The sequence below is a fragment of the Narcine bancroftii genome, chromosome 6, assembly GCF_036971445.1.
Source record: "Narcine bancroftii isolate sNarBan1 chromosome 6, sNarBan1.hap1, whole genome shotgun sequence".
Classification (NCBI taxonomy): Eukaryota; Metazoa; Chordata; class Chondrichthyes; order Torpediniformes; family Narcinidae; genus Narcine; species Narcine bancroftii.
This window is the reverse complement of record NC_091474.1, coordinates 63988354-64004314: the sequence shown is the minus strand read 5'-3', so window position 1 is coordinate 64004314 and position 15961 is coordinate 63988354. Positions and strand designations below refer to the sequence as shown.

The 15961-nt window shown below is 49.0% G+C and overlaps 1 protein-coding gene across 9 annotated transcripts in view; it reads left to right on the top strand.

Moving 5' to 3' along the window:
• arid4b (AT-rich interaction domain 4B) overlaps positions 1-15961 on the top strand; it is a 239110-nt gene that overhangs the window by 135141 nt on the left and 88008 nt on the right. For 8 of the 9 annotated variants that reach the window (XM_069885139.1, XM_069885133.1, XM_069885132.1 and 5 more), the window contains 3 exons: positions 6786-6865; positions 6955-7046; positions 12627-12680. In XM_069885139.1, coding sequence (XP_069741240.1) covers positions 6786-6865; positions 6955-7046; positions 12627-12680 — 226 coding nt within the window. The remainder of the gene's footprint in view (positions 1-6785; positions 6866-6954; positions 7047-12626; positions 12681-15961) is intronic. The other variant, XM_069885135.1, reaches the window with a different exon arrangement.

Sequence of the window (15961 nt, the reverse complement as noted above, 5' to 3'; positions counted from 1 at the left end):
ATTGCCCATTCCTGCCCAAGGGACCTGAGGCTCCATATACCTGGAATCAATGTTTTAAAGGAACAGTCCCTTTATACTAACAAGGCAAATTGTAGCTGGGACAGGGGCAGCTGGAAGGGGAGCTGTCAGGGACTCGCCAGTTGACTGTCATCTCCTTGGCAGCCGCTTTCAGGTGGTTACAAAGTTCACCTCCTTTGCTTTCAAGAGGCTTCCAGACAGCCTCATATTATAATATGTGGCTTCACAATGGGGGATTTGGCCACCTGAAAGTGTCTATTGTCTGTAGCCTGCAACATGAATGCTTTCTTTTCCATTCCTCTCCATTTCACAAGCAATTTGCAGTTACTTCGGACAAGAGAGAAGACACATTCTACAGTTATACTCTTTGTCACAGTTTAATCTGCTGCAATATTCAACCTATTCAACCTCTCCCAGAGGTGTCAATTGTCAATTATACCATTGTTTCAGAATCCCTTCACATGCTAATCCTCCTCAGGAAATGGGGCTGGCTTATTAATATTGAAAAAGGTGCTAGATTGTCCTGCTTCTGGGGTCATTTTTCCATTCCCTGAAATAAAGAAGACACCCAGAGCTTTGTGGGCCTCCTAAGTTATTGCTGGCAGCACACACCCCACCTTACCATGCTCTTTAAATCATCCTATAGGGTCTCCCATTATAAAGCCACATTCCTATTGGGTCCAGAACAACAGGTTGTTTTTGAGACAGCAAAGCAAGCTGTTGAACAAGCCCTGCCACTCGCCCTCTGCCAGACAGGTGTTCCTTTTAAATTACAGATCTCGGCCAGTGAGGTGGTTATCGAATGGAACCTCTGGCAGAAGATCCAAGCGTGCAGAGTCCTGCTACGCTTCTCGACAAAATCTCTGCCTGGTGCCGCCACTCGTTACAAACCTTTAGATACCGGGATGTTGGCCAACACTTTCCTTATGGTTACTTATGATGTTGAGAGCACCTGTAGAGTGACACTGAACTGTCTACTGATCACCAAGATGGTTTGTCAGGTATTATGCAAAAAAAGTCTCAGCAAGAGGACAGTTGTTGCTATGGAAACTTTATCACTGACATTCTAGCTTAAAAGCCTTTGTAATTTTTTTTAATGGCACCCTTAGCTGTAGTTTTCACTATGCATAATGTCTCTAAGCACACTCAGAGTAACTGAACATACAATTTATACATACATAATTGCCGTCTCTGGTTGCAAAGTTACAGTTTCAGTTGACCATGGTAGGAAACCTTGTATATATTTTGTTTCACAATGACAGCATTATCCTCGAACAACCATTAACAGAAAAACAACTCCTAGGGTGGAGGCTGTGCGAGTCTTTATTTAAAAACACTAAATTGGCTAACTTTACATCCTGGTTCCTCCTGGCTATCATTACAGGGTTCCAACACAGGCACTTGGGGCACCTATAGAAAGAGAACATGAGTGGGAATGGCATCCTGGTATCAAACAACAGCCCAGAAAAACGGGCACCCTAAGGTACACCCTGGATGTATACCTGCCGGCCAGCCTCCTGCCTCACCACAGGATAGCACAATGACAGGCATCTGGGATCTGTGCTTAGGGAGTGCCCAAGCATGAGGCCAAGGCACAGGATGCGCAAGCCAAGAGAGGGCTCTGGCAACTGATGGATAACCTAGCACTCACTGTCTGCTCACAGACATTGGTGCTCAAGGTGCTCACATTTGTCAGCTAAGCTGGAGAAACCAGGCATGTGAGTCAGTGACCAAGCAAATTCCTTTTTCTACCCTCCCTTCTGACACTGGAGAGCAGCTCCCACAGTACCCTGCCCCATTGATAACACAACAACTCTATTTGGTCGAGGGTGGCAGAGCTGGTGAGGTTTTGTGGTTGAATTTGACTATGTGCCTTGTCCAGCATTCAGAAGGCACTAGTGTATATATTTACCCTCTTGATTAGTTTTTTTAAACGTCTCTTTGTTTTTACTTATGACATGTACATAGAGTTATTAATTGTCTCATGATTGGTGAGTAGATCGATTGTATTGGGAAGGGTTGTGACTGTCATGGAACAGCACTGACCCCTACCTAGTCAGAGGACACACCAGCTGCCAATCAATGTTTGGTTCTGCCCTACCCATTAGTGCACACCTTGCCATTGGATCCATGTAAATTACCTGGACTGCACTCTTTAGTCTTCCTGTACTTGGCCTTGGGCCATTGGCAGTTGTAATTGGATTAACCCTTCTGGCACCGAGCCATTGGCTTCCTGTAAATGATCTGGGCTGGACCCTCCAGCATTATAAAGGACCATGCTTTCCTTTGCTCGCTCTCTTGACTCCTTGTGGTCTGTAAGTATCACCTCCTGTATTGGGTTGGGGTGAGTCCCGAGGCCAGTTAGTTGGAGCTGTGTCCATACAGGTCAATGAGTGGGTTACCTCAATCTAATTGTTTACTGTATGTGTTTTTGTGTCATTCCTAAGTTTTGTCGGTTTTCCCTCGTTACCCGCAGTGCACATTCATCCCCTTGTGAACTGTGTGTTTAAGTTAATTTAGTGTTTAGATTCCGTTGTTTCCTCTGCATCTCTTGAGAATAGACTTGTGCTTTGTACCTCAATCTCGGTCTGGTTCTTAAACTGTGGAACCCACACAAACCTTCAATTATAACACCCATTTATGGATAAGATGGAATTATGCACAAGGAAATGGAGAATAATGGATGGGATATGGTTAAATATTAAGACAATGCTGATGTGGAGCACAAAGAATGGTGCAGGCAGTGATTTCTATTTATTTTTAATTTGGAGAGGACAGGAGTAAACAAAGTATGGAAGTTTGTGATCACTCATAAACTAGTGTGGAGGAAAACACAAAATTATAAGGCTCCTTCTGGTGGCCAGAATACCCCAATCTAAAGCCCCATATTCTACCCCTATGCGGCTGATCAGGTACCCAAGGTGCCGATACCGACCCTCCTCGGGGAGGGATAATCGAAGGATTGCTGGGCTCCATCGAGGCACCTGAATCTGCAGCCACTGGAAGCGGCCGCCTGGGGGCGGGCTGATGACACTTTCAGCCGGCGAACCAACTCCCCGCTGCCCGGCAGCCCCCCTCCCCGCTGCCCGGCAGCCCCCCTCCCCGCTGCCCGGCAGCCCCCCTCCCGCTGCCCGGCAGCCCCCCTCCCCGCTGCCCGGCAGCCCCCCTCCCCGCTGCCCGGCAGCCCCCCTCCCCGCTGCCCGGCAGCCCCCCCTCCCCGCTGCCCGGCAGCCCCCCTCCCCGCTGCCCGGCAGCCCCCCTCCCCGCTGCCCGGCAGCCCCCCTCCCCGCTGCCCGGCAGCCCCCCTCCCCGCTGCCCGGCAGCCCCCCTCCCCGCTGCCCGGCAGCCCCCCTCCCCGCTGCCCGGCAGCCCCCCTCCCCGCTGCCCGGCAGCCCCCCCTCCCCGCTGCCCGGCAGCCCCCCTCCCCCGCTGCCCGGCAGCCCCCCTCCCCGCTGCCCGGCAGCCCCCCCCCTCCCCCGCTGCCCGGCAGCCCCCCCTCCCCGCTGCCCGGCAGCCCCCCTCCCCGCTGCCCGGCAGCCCCCCTCCCCGCTGCCCGGCAGCCCCCCTCCCCGCTGCCCGGCAGCCCCCCTCCCCGCTGCCCGGCAGCCCCCCCTCCCCGCTGCCCGGCAGCCCCCCTCCCCGCTGCCCGGCAGCCCCCCTCCCCGCTGCCCGGCAGCCCCCCCCCTCCCCGCTGCCCGGCAGCCCCCCTCCCCGCTGCCCGGCAGCCCCCCTCCCCGCTGCCCGGCAGCCCCCCTCCCCGCTGCCCGGCAGCCCCCCTCCCCGCTGCCCGGCAGCCCCCCTCCCCGCTGCCCGGCAGCCCCCCTCCCCGCTGCCCGGCAGCCCCCCCTCCCCGCTGCCCGGCAGCCCCCCTCCCCGCTGCCCGGCAGCCCCGCTGCCCGGCAGCCCCCCTCCCCGCTGCCCGGCAGCCCCCCTCCCCGCTGCCCGGCAGCCCCCCCTCCCCGCTGCCCGGCAGCCCCCCCTCCCCGCTGCCCGGCAGCCCCCCTCCCCGCTGCCCGGCAGCCCCCCCTCCCCGCTGCCCGGCAGCCCCCCCTCCCCGCTGCCCGGCAGCCCCCCCTCCCCGCTGCCCGGCAGCCCCCCTCCCCGCTGCCCGGCAGCCCCCCTCCCCGCTGCCCGGCAGCCCCCCTCCCCGCTGCCCGGCAGCCCCCCCTCCCCGCTGCCCGGCAGCCCCCCCTCCCCGCTGCCCGGCAGCCCCCCCTCCCCGCTGCCCGGCAGCCCCCCCTCCCCGCTGCCCGGCAGCCCCCCCTCCCCGCTGCCCGGCAGCCCCCCTCCCCGCTGCCCGGCAGCCCCCCTCCCCGCTGCCCGGCAGCCCCCCCTCCCCGCTGCCCGGCAGCCCCCCTCCCCGCTGCCCGGCAGCCCCCCTCCCCGCTGCCCGGCAGCCCCCCTCCCCGCTGCCCGGCAGCCCCCCTCCCCGCTGCCCGGCAGCCCCCCTCCCCGCTGCCCGGCAGCCCCCCTCCCCGCTGCCCGGCAGCCCCCCTCCCCGCTGCCCGGCAGCCCCCCTCCCCGCTGCCCGGCAGCCCCCCTCCCCGCTGCCCGGCAGCCCCCCTCCCCGCTGCCCGGCAGCCCCCCCTCCCCGCTGCCCGGCAGCCCCCCTCCCCGCTGCCCGGCAGCCCCCCTCCCCGCTGCCCGGCAGCCCCCCCTCCCCGCTGCCCGGCAGCCCCCCTCCCCGCTGCCCGGCAGCCCCCCTCCCCGCTGCCCGGCAGCCCCCCTCCCCGCTGCCCGGCAGCCCCCCTCCCCGCTGCCCGGCAGCCCCCCTCCCCGCTGCCCGGCAGCCCCCCTCCCCGCTGCCCGGCAGCCCCCCTCCCCGCTGCCCGGCAGCCCCCCTCCCCGCTGCCCGGCAGCCCCCCTCCCCGCTGCCCGGCAGCCCCCCTCCCCGCTGCCGGCAGCCCCCCTCCCCGCTGCCCGGCAGCCCCCCTCCCCGCTGCCCGGCAGCCCCCCCTCCCCCGCTGCCCGGCAGCCCCCCTCCCCGCTGCCCGGCAGCCCCCCTCCCCGCTGCCCGGCAGCCCCCCTCCCCGCTGCCCGGCAGCCCCCCTCCCCGCTGCCCGGCAGCCCCCCCTCCCCGCTGCCCGGCAGCCCCCCTCCCCGCTGCCCGGCAGCCCCCCCTCCCCGCTGCCCGGCAGCCCCCCTCCCCGCTGCCCGGCAGCCCCCCTCCCCGCTGCCCGGCAGCCCCCCTCCCCGCTGCCCGGCAGCCCCCCTCCCCGCTGCCCGGCAGCCCCCCTCCCCGCTGCCCGGCAGCCCCCCTCCCCGCTGCCCGGCAGCCCCCCTCCCCGCTGCCCGGCAGCCCCCCCTCCCCGCTGCCCGGCAGCCCCCCTCCCCGCTGCCCGGCAGCCCCCCTCCCCGCTGCCCGGCAGCCCCCCTCCCCGCTGCCCGGCAGCCCCCCTCCCCGCTTGCCCGGCAGCCCCCCTCCCCGCTGCCCGGCAGCCCCCCTCCCCGCTGCCCGGCAGCCCCCCTCCCCGCTGCCCGGCAGCCCCCCTCCCCGCTGCCCGGCAGCCCCCCTCCCCGCTGCCCGGCAGCCCCCCTCCCCGCTGCCCGGCAGCCCCCCCTCCCCGCTGCCCGGCAGCCCCCCTCCCCGCTGCCCGGCAGCCCCCCCGCCGGCTGCCCCTGCCCCGATGTCCCCTGCCAGCTGCCCCTATTTTAACATACGCAGACTTCCCCTCCCCAGTAGGGCAGAGTCTGTCAGGCAGCGGGGTGTGGAGGGACTGTTGAGCAGTGGGGAGGGGGTCTGTTGGGCGGGGGTGGGCGGCTGGCGGGTGAACATTGGGCAGGGGTGGCCAGTGCAGGCTGTCACATCCCAGCTGACCGCTCCTGCACTGGGCCCGCTCTCTGCTACTCAAAATGCAGTATAGTAATGGAGGTCTTCCCTTCCCATAAACCCCCACACAGCTGGAACTCTATTGGAAACACAGAGCAGTTCCACCTGCATGGGAGATTATGGGTAAGGAAGACAGCCATTGCTATGACACATATTTATGACGGGTGGCACTGCGGCACCAGTTGCTCCACCTCCATCAGATGCGGATGTGCTACGAGGCTCCTCTGGATATCAATAGGCCCTTTCAGGTGGGCTGTAGCAGCCTTTTAGGGCTGCCACCAGAAAGGTGAGTCTTCAGGCTGGGATCCTATCCTGCAGCCGTCCTCAAGGCGGAGGATGCACCTGAAAGGGGGTTCAGAGAATTTGCTTCAGTGTTGTCAACTTGCATAATTCTTCAGGTGGATTTTAATTTGGGCAATTGTGAATTCATCCAATTCAACCAAAAAGGATGCAGATCAGAGAATTGTTTAAAAATTTTGTATCAATGGCAGCTCAAAGAAATGTAGATGTTCATCATTAAATTGGTCAAATGCAAATAAGAAATAAACATTTTAATGGAATAATGGCTCTTTATTTTGTTTGATCATTTCATTTTCATAATCAGACAGTTAGAGGGAAGACAATGTTGCTCTTGCTGAACAAAACCTTGGTTCATGTACATGAGGAATGCACCATATGAAGAGTTTATTGCAAAAGAAGAGAAGATGAGATCGCAGAATATAGTCAGAGGATGTTGGAAAAGGTCTATAACATTTATGTAAAGAGAATTCAATCTCAAGTCAATGAATTTTCATGAGAGCCTTCTCTAACCACCTATGTGTGGCTTAAAACTAGTGATGTCAATGAAAAGTTGTATGTTCCACCCACAACTACATTGGAGTTAATAAATTATGTTGATGCAGTAATTTCTTGACTGGTGCTGTGTATCTGATTTCAGTTTTTGATGATGGCGATGAGAGAACGTTGAGACGAACTTCCCTCTGCCTGAAAGGAGAGAGACACTTTGCTGAAAGTGAGGTTAGTGGCGAAAAGAAATATTACCAGCTGTCTATTCATTGCTGTGTTTGCTGTGGATCTGTTGACTTGTGTTTTGCTTGATGTTTTAGACTCTTGATCAGTTGCCTCTTACTAATCCTGAACATTTTGGCACCCCTGTTATCGGAAAGAAGTCCAATCGAGGGAGAAGGTCCAATCCAGCGTGAGTAATAACTACAACTTCATTGATTAGGAATATAAAAAGAAATGTAAAGATATCTTAACCTTTTATGACTACACTTTTAGGTGAAGATTTTAATTCCCTACAGTTGCATCCCTCTGAGACCTTCTGTAGGTTTATGCTGGTTAAAGCTGGGTGGGCAGAGAGATTCCTTGTAGTGAAGATTTTAATTCCTTCTTTTTTTTAACTGTTTGCTTGAGGTCCCTTGTCACTCTAAATTGTGCAATGAAATACAATCAAATGAATTGTTCCAGTGTGTTTAGTTCCCAGGCAGTTTTCGTAGTAAATTACTACATTATTAGCTATCCTCGAGATATACTAAAATGTGAAGATATTGCTCTGCAGTTATTGCATTTTCATAAAACTTATATTAGAATTAAAAATTACCACACAATTTTCAACTTTTTTCTTCTTATTTGTTTAATTGCTTGTAAACTACCTACTTAAATCTGTAATTGTACATTTCTCCACTTGAACATTGGAATGCTATCAAGTAAGTGCAGTATAGCAAGTTGACAAAGACATTGTATTTTATCAACACAGATGGGAATTGATTAATAAAGACATTTGTGTCGAGATATTTAGCTTAAGATCAACTTTATTTATCACCCAATTGTATAAGTATAACCTCACGAAACAGCGTTCTCTGGCCCATGGTGCAAAAGAGTGCAAACACACATTCAGATACAAAACATGCAGACAACAATACGCGTACACAGAATCTTGATACATATTAAATTGTTATTAATAAATATGAATGTATTTATGGGTCCTAATCTAGTTATCTCCCCATCCTCTCCCCTTCTACATCCTTCACTACATCCCCACCCACTGCATAGCATGAGGCCAGTTAGCAAACGTTGGATTCAGATTTAAAATTCGTAACATAATAGTACCAGGATGGATGAATGAAATTGCACCAATCTGATTGAATTTAACCATAGCAACACCAGCTTTAAACATCATTCCAGTGTTGATTTGAGTGAGGTGTAACAGAATTAGATGTAGAATGTACTGAAGTTGTTACAGTCAACATCATCTCTTGGCAGTTATTGATTGGGCATAAAGTGTCCAGATGCATTGTGAAGCTACTTATTTGACTCAGTTGATGCTATAACCCAACACTCCAGTTAAAAGATCTCATTCTCTTGTACAAATTCCATGGTGGCCTTACCTCTCTTTCCCTGTAATCTCATCCAATTGTACAAATATCTTGAGATATCTATACACCTTTGATCCTAGTGACTCGGCCTTTCCTGATTTTTATTTCTGTGTCATTGATAATCACAGCCTTCAGCTGCCTGAACTCTACATTCTGGAATTAATTCCACAAACCTCTTCTTCCTCTGAGATTCTTCCCTAAATTTCACGGGCTTTTGGTCACTTGTCCTCATTCTAGTTTGTATGGCTTGTCATCGACTTCTGTCTGATGAAGTGGCTCAGTACATTGAATTACACTTAGTGCGCTGAAGCATTGACAATTGTTCTATTCACTTATCTTTGAAGAGTCACAACCACTTGGATGGCACCTAATTCACTTGAAATTAATATTCCACAACCATGATGAAGTGTTCAGTACATTTGCCTGAGTGGGACTTTGATCCCTGAGGTGGGGGATGATACTTTAACCACACCATTCTTGTTCCACACTGTTATTCCCCATCTATTAAGAGTTATGTGAGAGTCCACGAGCTCCACAATTTGCTTTTTGTGCTTCAGCATATACGTGCCATAGTGGTACCATTTTCTCTGTATTGTCCTTCAGCCTAGGAGAGCAACAGTGGTAAGGATTCACTCCAATGGAACCCAGTAGTAGTAATGAATGTCAAACATACGCTCATAAATTTTCACATTTGAGAGTTTTATTCCATATTTAAATTGTAATTAATTTGAATAATGTACAATTAACTATTCGTTACAGGCCTCTCACAAGGGCATGTCAGAAATCTTTGTATCTTGAACTTAATCATGGAACTCCAGATCTTGTTAATCATATTTGGGTCCATCCTATATCATGGTTAGATGGAACAAGCATGACTTACTACTTTTGCAAGATGATATAGGTCACTCTATTGGCAAGCCAGGACTTAAGGGCAGGGATTGTCTTAATTTCAGGCTACATTTCCATTCAGTGGTTCACTGTCTCCCAACACTACCCATTGCCAGTGTGTGAACAGTTCCTCAGTTTCTGATTTCTCTTGGGATTAAAAGAGAGTTAAAGTATTGTTTAACATATAAATACCAAACAAATGAAGTTATACTATCCTTGCTCAATTTAATAGCATGTACAATCTGATTTAATCACCTTGTTTCAGAGATCTGATGGTTAGATTGATTGAGGCACACTTTTTTTCCATCAAAATAAATTTATTAAGAGAGGTTACAAGCATAACTGAGGGACGGGATTTTAGAGCACTAAACTACTCACATCCATAAAGTTGTCGAAGCTGATGTTTCATTGAAAATGTCAGAACTGAAATTAGTACCATAAATACGCATGTAATAGTCAATACTGTGGTTCTCAACCTGTTTCTTTCCACTCACATACCACTTTAAGTATTTCCTATGGCATAAGTGCTCTGTGATTAGTAAGGGATTGCTTAAGGTGGTATGTGGGTGGAAAGAAAAAAGTTTGAAAACCACTGTTTCAATTGTCCCCATTCTGTGCACAGTTTCATGACTCCAAAGGAAATGAGCCAATGACAATTTTTCTCAAGCAAAATATTTCAGTAACAATTGGGTCTAGAGCAGTGATTCTCAACCTTCCCTTCCCACTCACATCCCACCTTAAACAATCCCTTACTAATCACAGAGCACTTATGCCATAGGGATTACTTAAAGTGGTATGTGAGTGGAAAGAAAAAGGTTGAGAACCACTGGTGTCAAAGTTGACCCCTTATTTTTGGCTCAAAAATCTGGTATTTTCCATATATCACATGTAAAAGTCATCCCCCCCCCCTAATTTTGACTCTGGCTGCTCGTCCTTTCAAGCTCCCGACACCCCGATTGTGGTCTCTCGTCTCAGCTACCTGCCCTCTGAGCTCTCAATGCCACGATCACAGACCCTCGGCTTGACTGCTTGCCTGTCTAAGCTCCTCTGGACCCTTACCTCGGCTGCCCGCCCACCCAAGCTTCCAAGGCACCAACCATGGATCCTCGCCCTGACTGCTCACCCGTCCGAACTCTCAAAGCCCCCACTGCAGATCCTCAGCTGTCTGTCCATCTGAGCTTTCAACACCCTAACTGCGGGCCGTTACCTCGCCCGCCCATCTGAGTTCCTGACACCCAACCACGGACCTTCATCTTGACTGCCTGCCCATCCGAGCTCCCGAAGCCCTGACTGCAGATCCCTGGAGGCCTGTCCAACCAAGCTCCCAACGCCCCAACTGAGAATTCTCGCTCCATCTACCAGCCCATCCAAGCTCCCAACACCCTAACCACGGACTCTCGGCTGCCTTCCCATCCAAACTCTTGCCACCCTGACTGCAGACCCTTGCTTTGGCTGCCAACTCATTCAAACTCCTGTCAACCCAATCGTGGATCTTCATCCTACCCATTTGAGCTCTTAACGCCTCGGTCTCAGACCCTTGCCTCGGCCGCCTGCCCGTCAGAGCCTCTGACTCTTTTTTTCTTTTTTTTCACACTGTGAACCATATCAATCAAAATACATACAAACATTTCCCTCTTAAATATACACAGTGGCATTTTCTCCCCTTTTTCCCCCCCTACCTTACCTCCCCCCTTCCCACCCCCCTCCAAACCCATTAAACATTCAACACAATCTCATCACACAATGAAAATAAACAAGAAAAATGTGTCATCTACTTTTACACACTGGATCAAGTCATTTTGTCTTCGTTATCATTTTAGGGGGTGGCGGTCTGAGGCAAGCCCTCTCTGTTATGTTCCATGTACGGCTAGCCTCTGACTCTTCAAACGCATATTTACCACCTGTTCTGGCCGCCCACTCATCCGAGTTCCTGACACGGGTACTTACCACGGTCAAAAGTAGTATGCGTGTAATAGTTGATCTTGTAAATTTTACCCTAATAATTGGTCCACAAAATTTGACTATTACACCCACACATATTACCATGTCTTTTATTAGTGGCGTTATGGATAAAGTGAAATTGAATTAAAGGGTAGATTGGTGGAGCAGGTTATAAGTTCTAAATAGTATCCTTGTGTTCTCATCTGCTTTGGTTGTCATTTTAGGCTATGGAATCTCTTCCATTATGTGCTGAACAGAAATATTCTGAGATTTCTGCTTATGCTGCTTTGCACTGTAATTACACCTTGTGCTGTGTACAGGCAGATTGTATTAGCATAAACCTACCCACTATATATGCAGTGCAGGCAGGATTTCCCAAAGAGCATAATGCGCTAAAAGTTTCCTATGCATGCTGATACCCTGTTACACAGTGAAGAGGTGAATCACTGTGTCAACTCTGTAACAATTTAACTGCTAATAGGGGGCCTCATGAGCACCAGTCAGGAGTGGTATAAGAATCTCTTAATGTTTGCTTCTCTTGCATTTTTCAGTCATGAAACTGTTTCATGTAAATGCTCTAATGAAAATGGTTGGCTTTGAGATGCAGTGTAACGTCTTGTCTGGTTTAAGAGACTGGATCCAGGGCTAATTGTTATAAATAAGACTATACTTGAATGAGAGAAGAGCTCCTTAATTTTTAACTGTGTAGTCCAGTGTGTTTGTTTTTTTTGAAAAAAGTAATGGTAACTTTGATGAACAGATTTTGGAAAATGAAATTAATAATTCTGGAAGTGGTCCACAGGAAGCCTAATTGATCATTTCAAATGTGCCTCTTGGCTTGTGGAGACTTAAATATTTTTTGTTCTTCCTTTTACGTTTATGATAGCTTCCACTTCCCCCATGTGATTAACTACCTTTAATTCCTGTCACTTTTCCTCTGCATGACTCCTGTGGTCTCATCCTCGCACCACATATGTGGTGCACGAGTGGATGTTTTTCCCTCTGCTCTGCCCTTCGTTGGGCTTTGCTGTTCATTTAGATCATCTTTCATTTCTGAAGAAGGGTCCACTTGAAATGCTGATTTAGCTGTTCTATTTATAACCTGAGTGCTGGCAACATTATCTGTTTTTGTTTCTGTTTCCATACTCTGAGCATAGCTAGTAAAGGGTAGAAATCCTTGTGAGATGGTAAGATTTTTGTGAGATTTCCATCTGATTACATTTTCCTGTAAACCTTTTTGTATCACGATTATGATAAATTGTTAATTCATCTGTTGTTAAAAATTATAATTTTCAGTGCATTTTTTTCTGATGTATTAAATTGGGGTGAAATTGAAGACCAATTTTTGATCCTTTGGTCCCAAAAATTAGTTTTCTTATGTCCCAGTTTAATTTAATAAATAGTTACACTTCACTGTTGTTCTATTCAAAATGTAAGGCTTTGTGACTCTCTGGAATGGGAGAGTCCCAAAGTCCCAAATTCATTGTCTTACTCTCGAATGACCTCTGTCATTTGGAAATGATTTGTGTGTAATCCAATTCTGAAAGATCCATCTTTACGATTGAATGCAGATATAAAGCTGAAAGTAGCAGTTCAAAGTGTGAGCATCCCCTCCAATTAAAAAGGTAAACGAAAATTTAATCTTGAAAATAGTGCACTGTTCTCGAGCACATAGGGATATTCTCATTAAGACATTCATGCTGTACTTTATTTGCTTGATGTGTTTTGCAAACCTTAGTTAAAAAGTCTTTGGATCAAATATATTCATTTTTGGAATGAATTGAATCAAATTCCGATGGTGAATTGCAACATGGTCAAAATTTGTGGTTGTGCTATGCTTAAAGAAATCATGTTTTGAGGAGTTTATTTTGACAGGGAAGGTGCTCATTCGAAAACAGTTTCTATGGAATATAATTTGAATGTATCAGGCTGCACTTTTGAAATTAGAGATGGGCTTTTGGGGCTGACAGCAATGAATCAGCAGATTTCTAAAATCTGAATCGTGCTAATCCCTTTGACACTGGTGCCCTCCTGAACTCCACAACAAACAAATGTTGTAGTGCTCTTGGTCCTGGGATCCAAACACTCACAGGTAGGTACTTTAAAACAAAAGTTGCATAATGCTGTGGCTGGAATCAAGTGCAAACCACTGCTATTCTCTGGGACTTGAACAGTCATGGCTTGGTGTGGGATGAATGTGCAATGGCTGCCCTTGAGTGCAGTGAATGGAAGCCACTAGGAAGAACTAGACTTTTCTGCATATTGGCAGAAAAGAGAGGACAGGAAGTGATGGATGAGCCCACAGGATCCAACCACTTTACAAATACATGGAGTGTCTGTTGCCAGTGCCAACACTGCCTAAGCCATCTCAGACAGTTTGCATGCCTCAGCCTTCACAGCCTTTGCCTATTACCTCGTAAACATGTTCTACACTGAGCCATATAATGAAGAGATCACTTTAGCTGTTTTGTTGCTCTTGGAACACCATTCCAAGCCCCCAGTCAAGGTCCTGTGGCAACACTGAGTGGAGAGCACAAGGGTACATGTCAAAGTTCCAGCGTAGCAGTGAGTGGGAAACGTACATCTTTGTCACTGTCTTGGCACAGCATTGTGTAGGGAGCAGAGTTCATGTCAGGTTTCTGGCACAGCAGTGGAGAGTGATGCATCTTTCTTTGTATAATCCTGTCATGACCCCTTTCAGTGCTGATTCCACTAGTCCTGTCTTTCCTGCACACATTATATACACTATCGGCACCAGTAGACCAATTCTCAACTGTTCATCTATTCCCATTGCATATTCAACGAAGGCAGTTGATACAAGAAATAGTTTCAAATCATATGATTAAAAAGCATGAATTGGGGGGCATGGCCATGCAAAGGATGTGGACAGACGTGCTTTGATCGAGGTCTCCATTTAAGGTTAAAATCTTAAAGTTAAGAATCTTTTGACTAAAAAATGGACAAAAGAAGTACTAAGAAACCAAGGCAGCCAAGAACAAAAAATGAAGAAGTTTCTACTCAGTCAGAAACCTCATGGAAAAGCCCGAAGGGGAGCGATGTAAGAGTGGTCTTGGGACCGGTGGACCCTGGCAGAGCTGGGGAGTCGAGACAAGAACTAAATATTATCCTGGAGAAAATGGAAAACTTGAGCAACTGATTTGTAGGCTTTGAAAATGTAATGAGAGACATGACTGAAATTAAAGAAATCGTTGATGGACTTAATGGAAAGAATGAACCAAGCAAAAGTAGACTTGGTAAAAACATAAGATCAGCTAAAAGCTTTGGAAAAAGATGCAAAGAAATGGACAGACAAGGTCGATGTCCTGGGTAAACTTGTACCTCTCATTTTGTTAGTTTTAGATTGGTCACAGTGTTTGAGCTATCGAAAGAAAATAGACACACAAATGTTTATTACAAATTCAAAAGCTGATTTCAAACTACAATATGCTAGCCCTTCCCAACTATACTTATCAACGCCTGGACTGGTCCCAACTGCCGAAGCAAGGCAATGACTGCACACATGTAGTAGGTTGTCGGGGCACCGGTAGCAGCTTCTCCACCTCCCTCGACCAGGATGTTAGCTGGACTCTAGAAGTTCTTCTTGCTGAGAAATTTTGCCACCTCTCGGAGACTCTCAAACTTCAGCAGTGGGACCATGGCTTATATTACCCAAAAGTTGTTTACTTCATAGCTTATCTCTTTGAACAAATGATTTAATTATCTTCAAGGTCTCCTGACAGTCTGCGACCAACAAAAGAAAACTGCATCACTGTGCCTCATGGTGGAATTTAGGTGTATCTACTAATTCATATGCATCCCTGGGCCCCATTGTGTAAATTAGATTATGTCTGCTGATTCTAAAAAAAACAAGCAGGTTCTCAGCCTTGCAGAAGCAAAGGCTGCAAAAGTAAAAAACACGGTTTAAATCTTCCATTACAGTCGACCACATGGAGAATTTTAGCAGATAAAATAATGTTTGAATTATCAGACTGACTGAAAGAAAGAAAGAATTGAGGGAAGAGATCCAGTGAGCATCTTCAAAACATGGATCTTGTGAGTGCTGGGAGAAGACAAATTCAGAGAAAAATTACATATTGAAAGGCCTCACCAGACCTTCGGATCTGGAGAGCTGACGATCAGCGATCGTGACTGGTAATACTTTTGAGTTACTGGGAATGGGGGATAATTCTGGGAGCAGCATAAGAATACTCTAAGCAAAATAATGGTCTGCCCGAGATTGACCATGGAAAAAGTGCTATTTATCTGAGATTTGATTAAGCAAAGGAAGGGATTTGATGATGTAAAAAGACAATTACATACATAAAACTTTTCATTTGATGATATACCCCGCAACTCTGGTGGTTGAAAAAGCAGAAGGTTATTGATGATTTTTCAAGACTAAGAATGAGGTGGAAGACTTCCTGCACAGAGGCTGCCAAAGAGGAAGACTGACTAAGTAAAAGTTGTAATTTTTAAAAACCGTTACAAAGTAAACTTTATTGGCATGTTCAAGGAGAGCTCAGTAAAGAGTAAAAACTTGGGAAAAGTAGTAGCAAGATGGAGACTCCATTCTAAAGGAGAGAATGGCACCCGGAGAGGAGTGTCTCTTAAAAGATGGTGCTAAAAATAGGGGTCTTCTTCCTCGAAGGATTCCGTGGGCTTTTTTCATGAGCTTTCGGGTTTTCCTGCTTATGTCACCGTCAGGGCAGGGACATTGTATGTGTTTTTTAAAGGGGAAAGATGGCTATTATTTAAACAATTGGTAAGGTTTTATTGTTAAACAATATATTTGTTTAAAAAAATCAACATGGATAGATTGCTAAAATTTATTAGTCTTAATGTTAATGGGATATACGGGACAGTGAAGAGGAGGCGGGTCTTGGCAGACCTAAAAAATTAAAGGCAG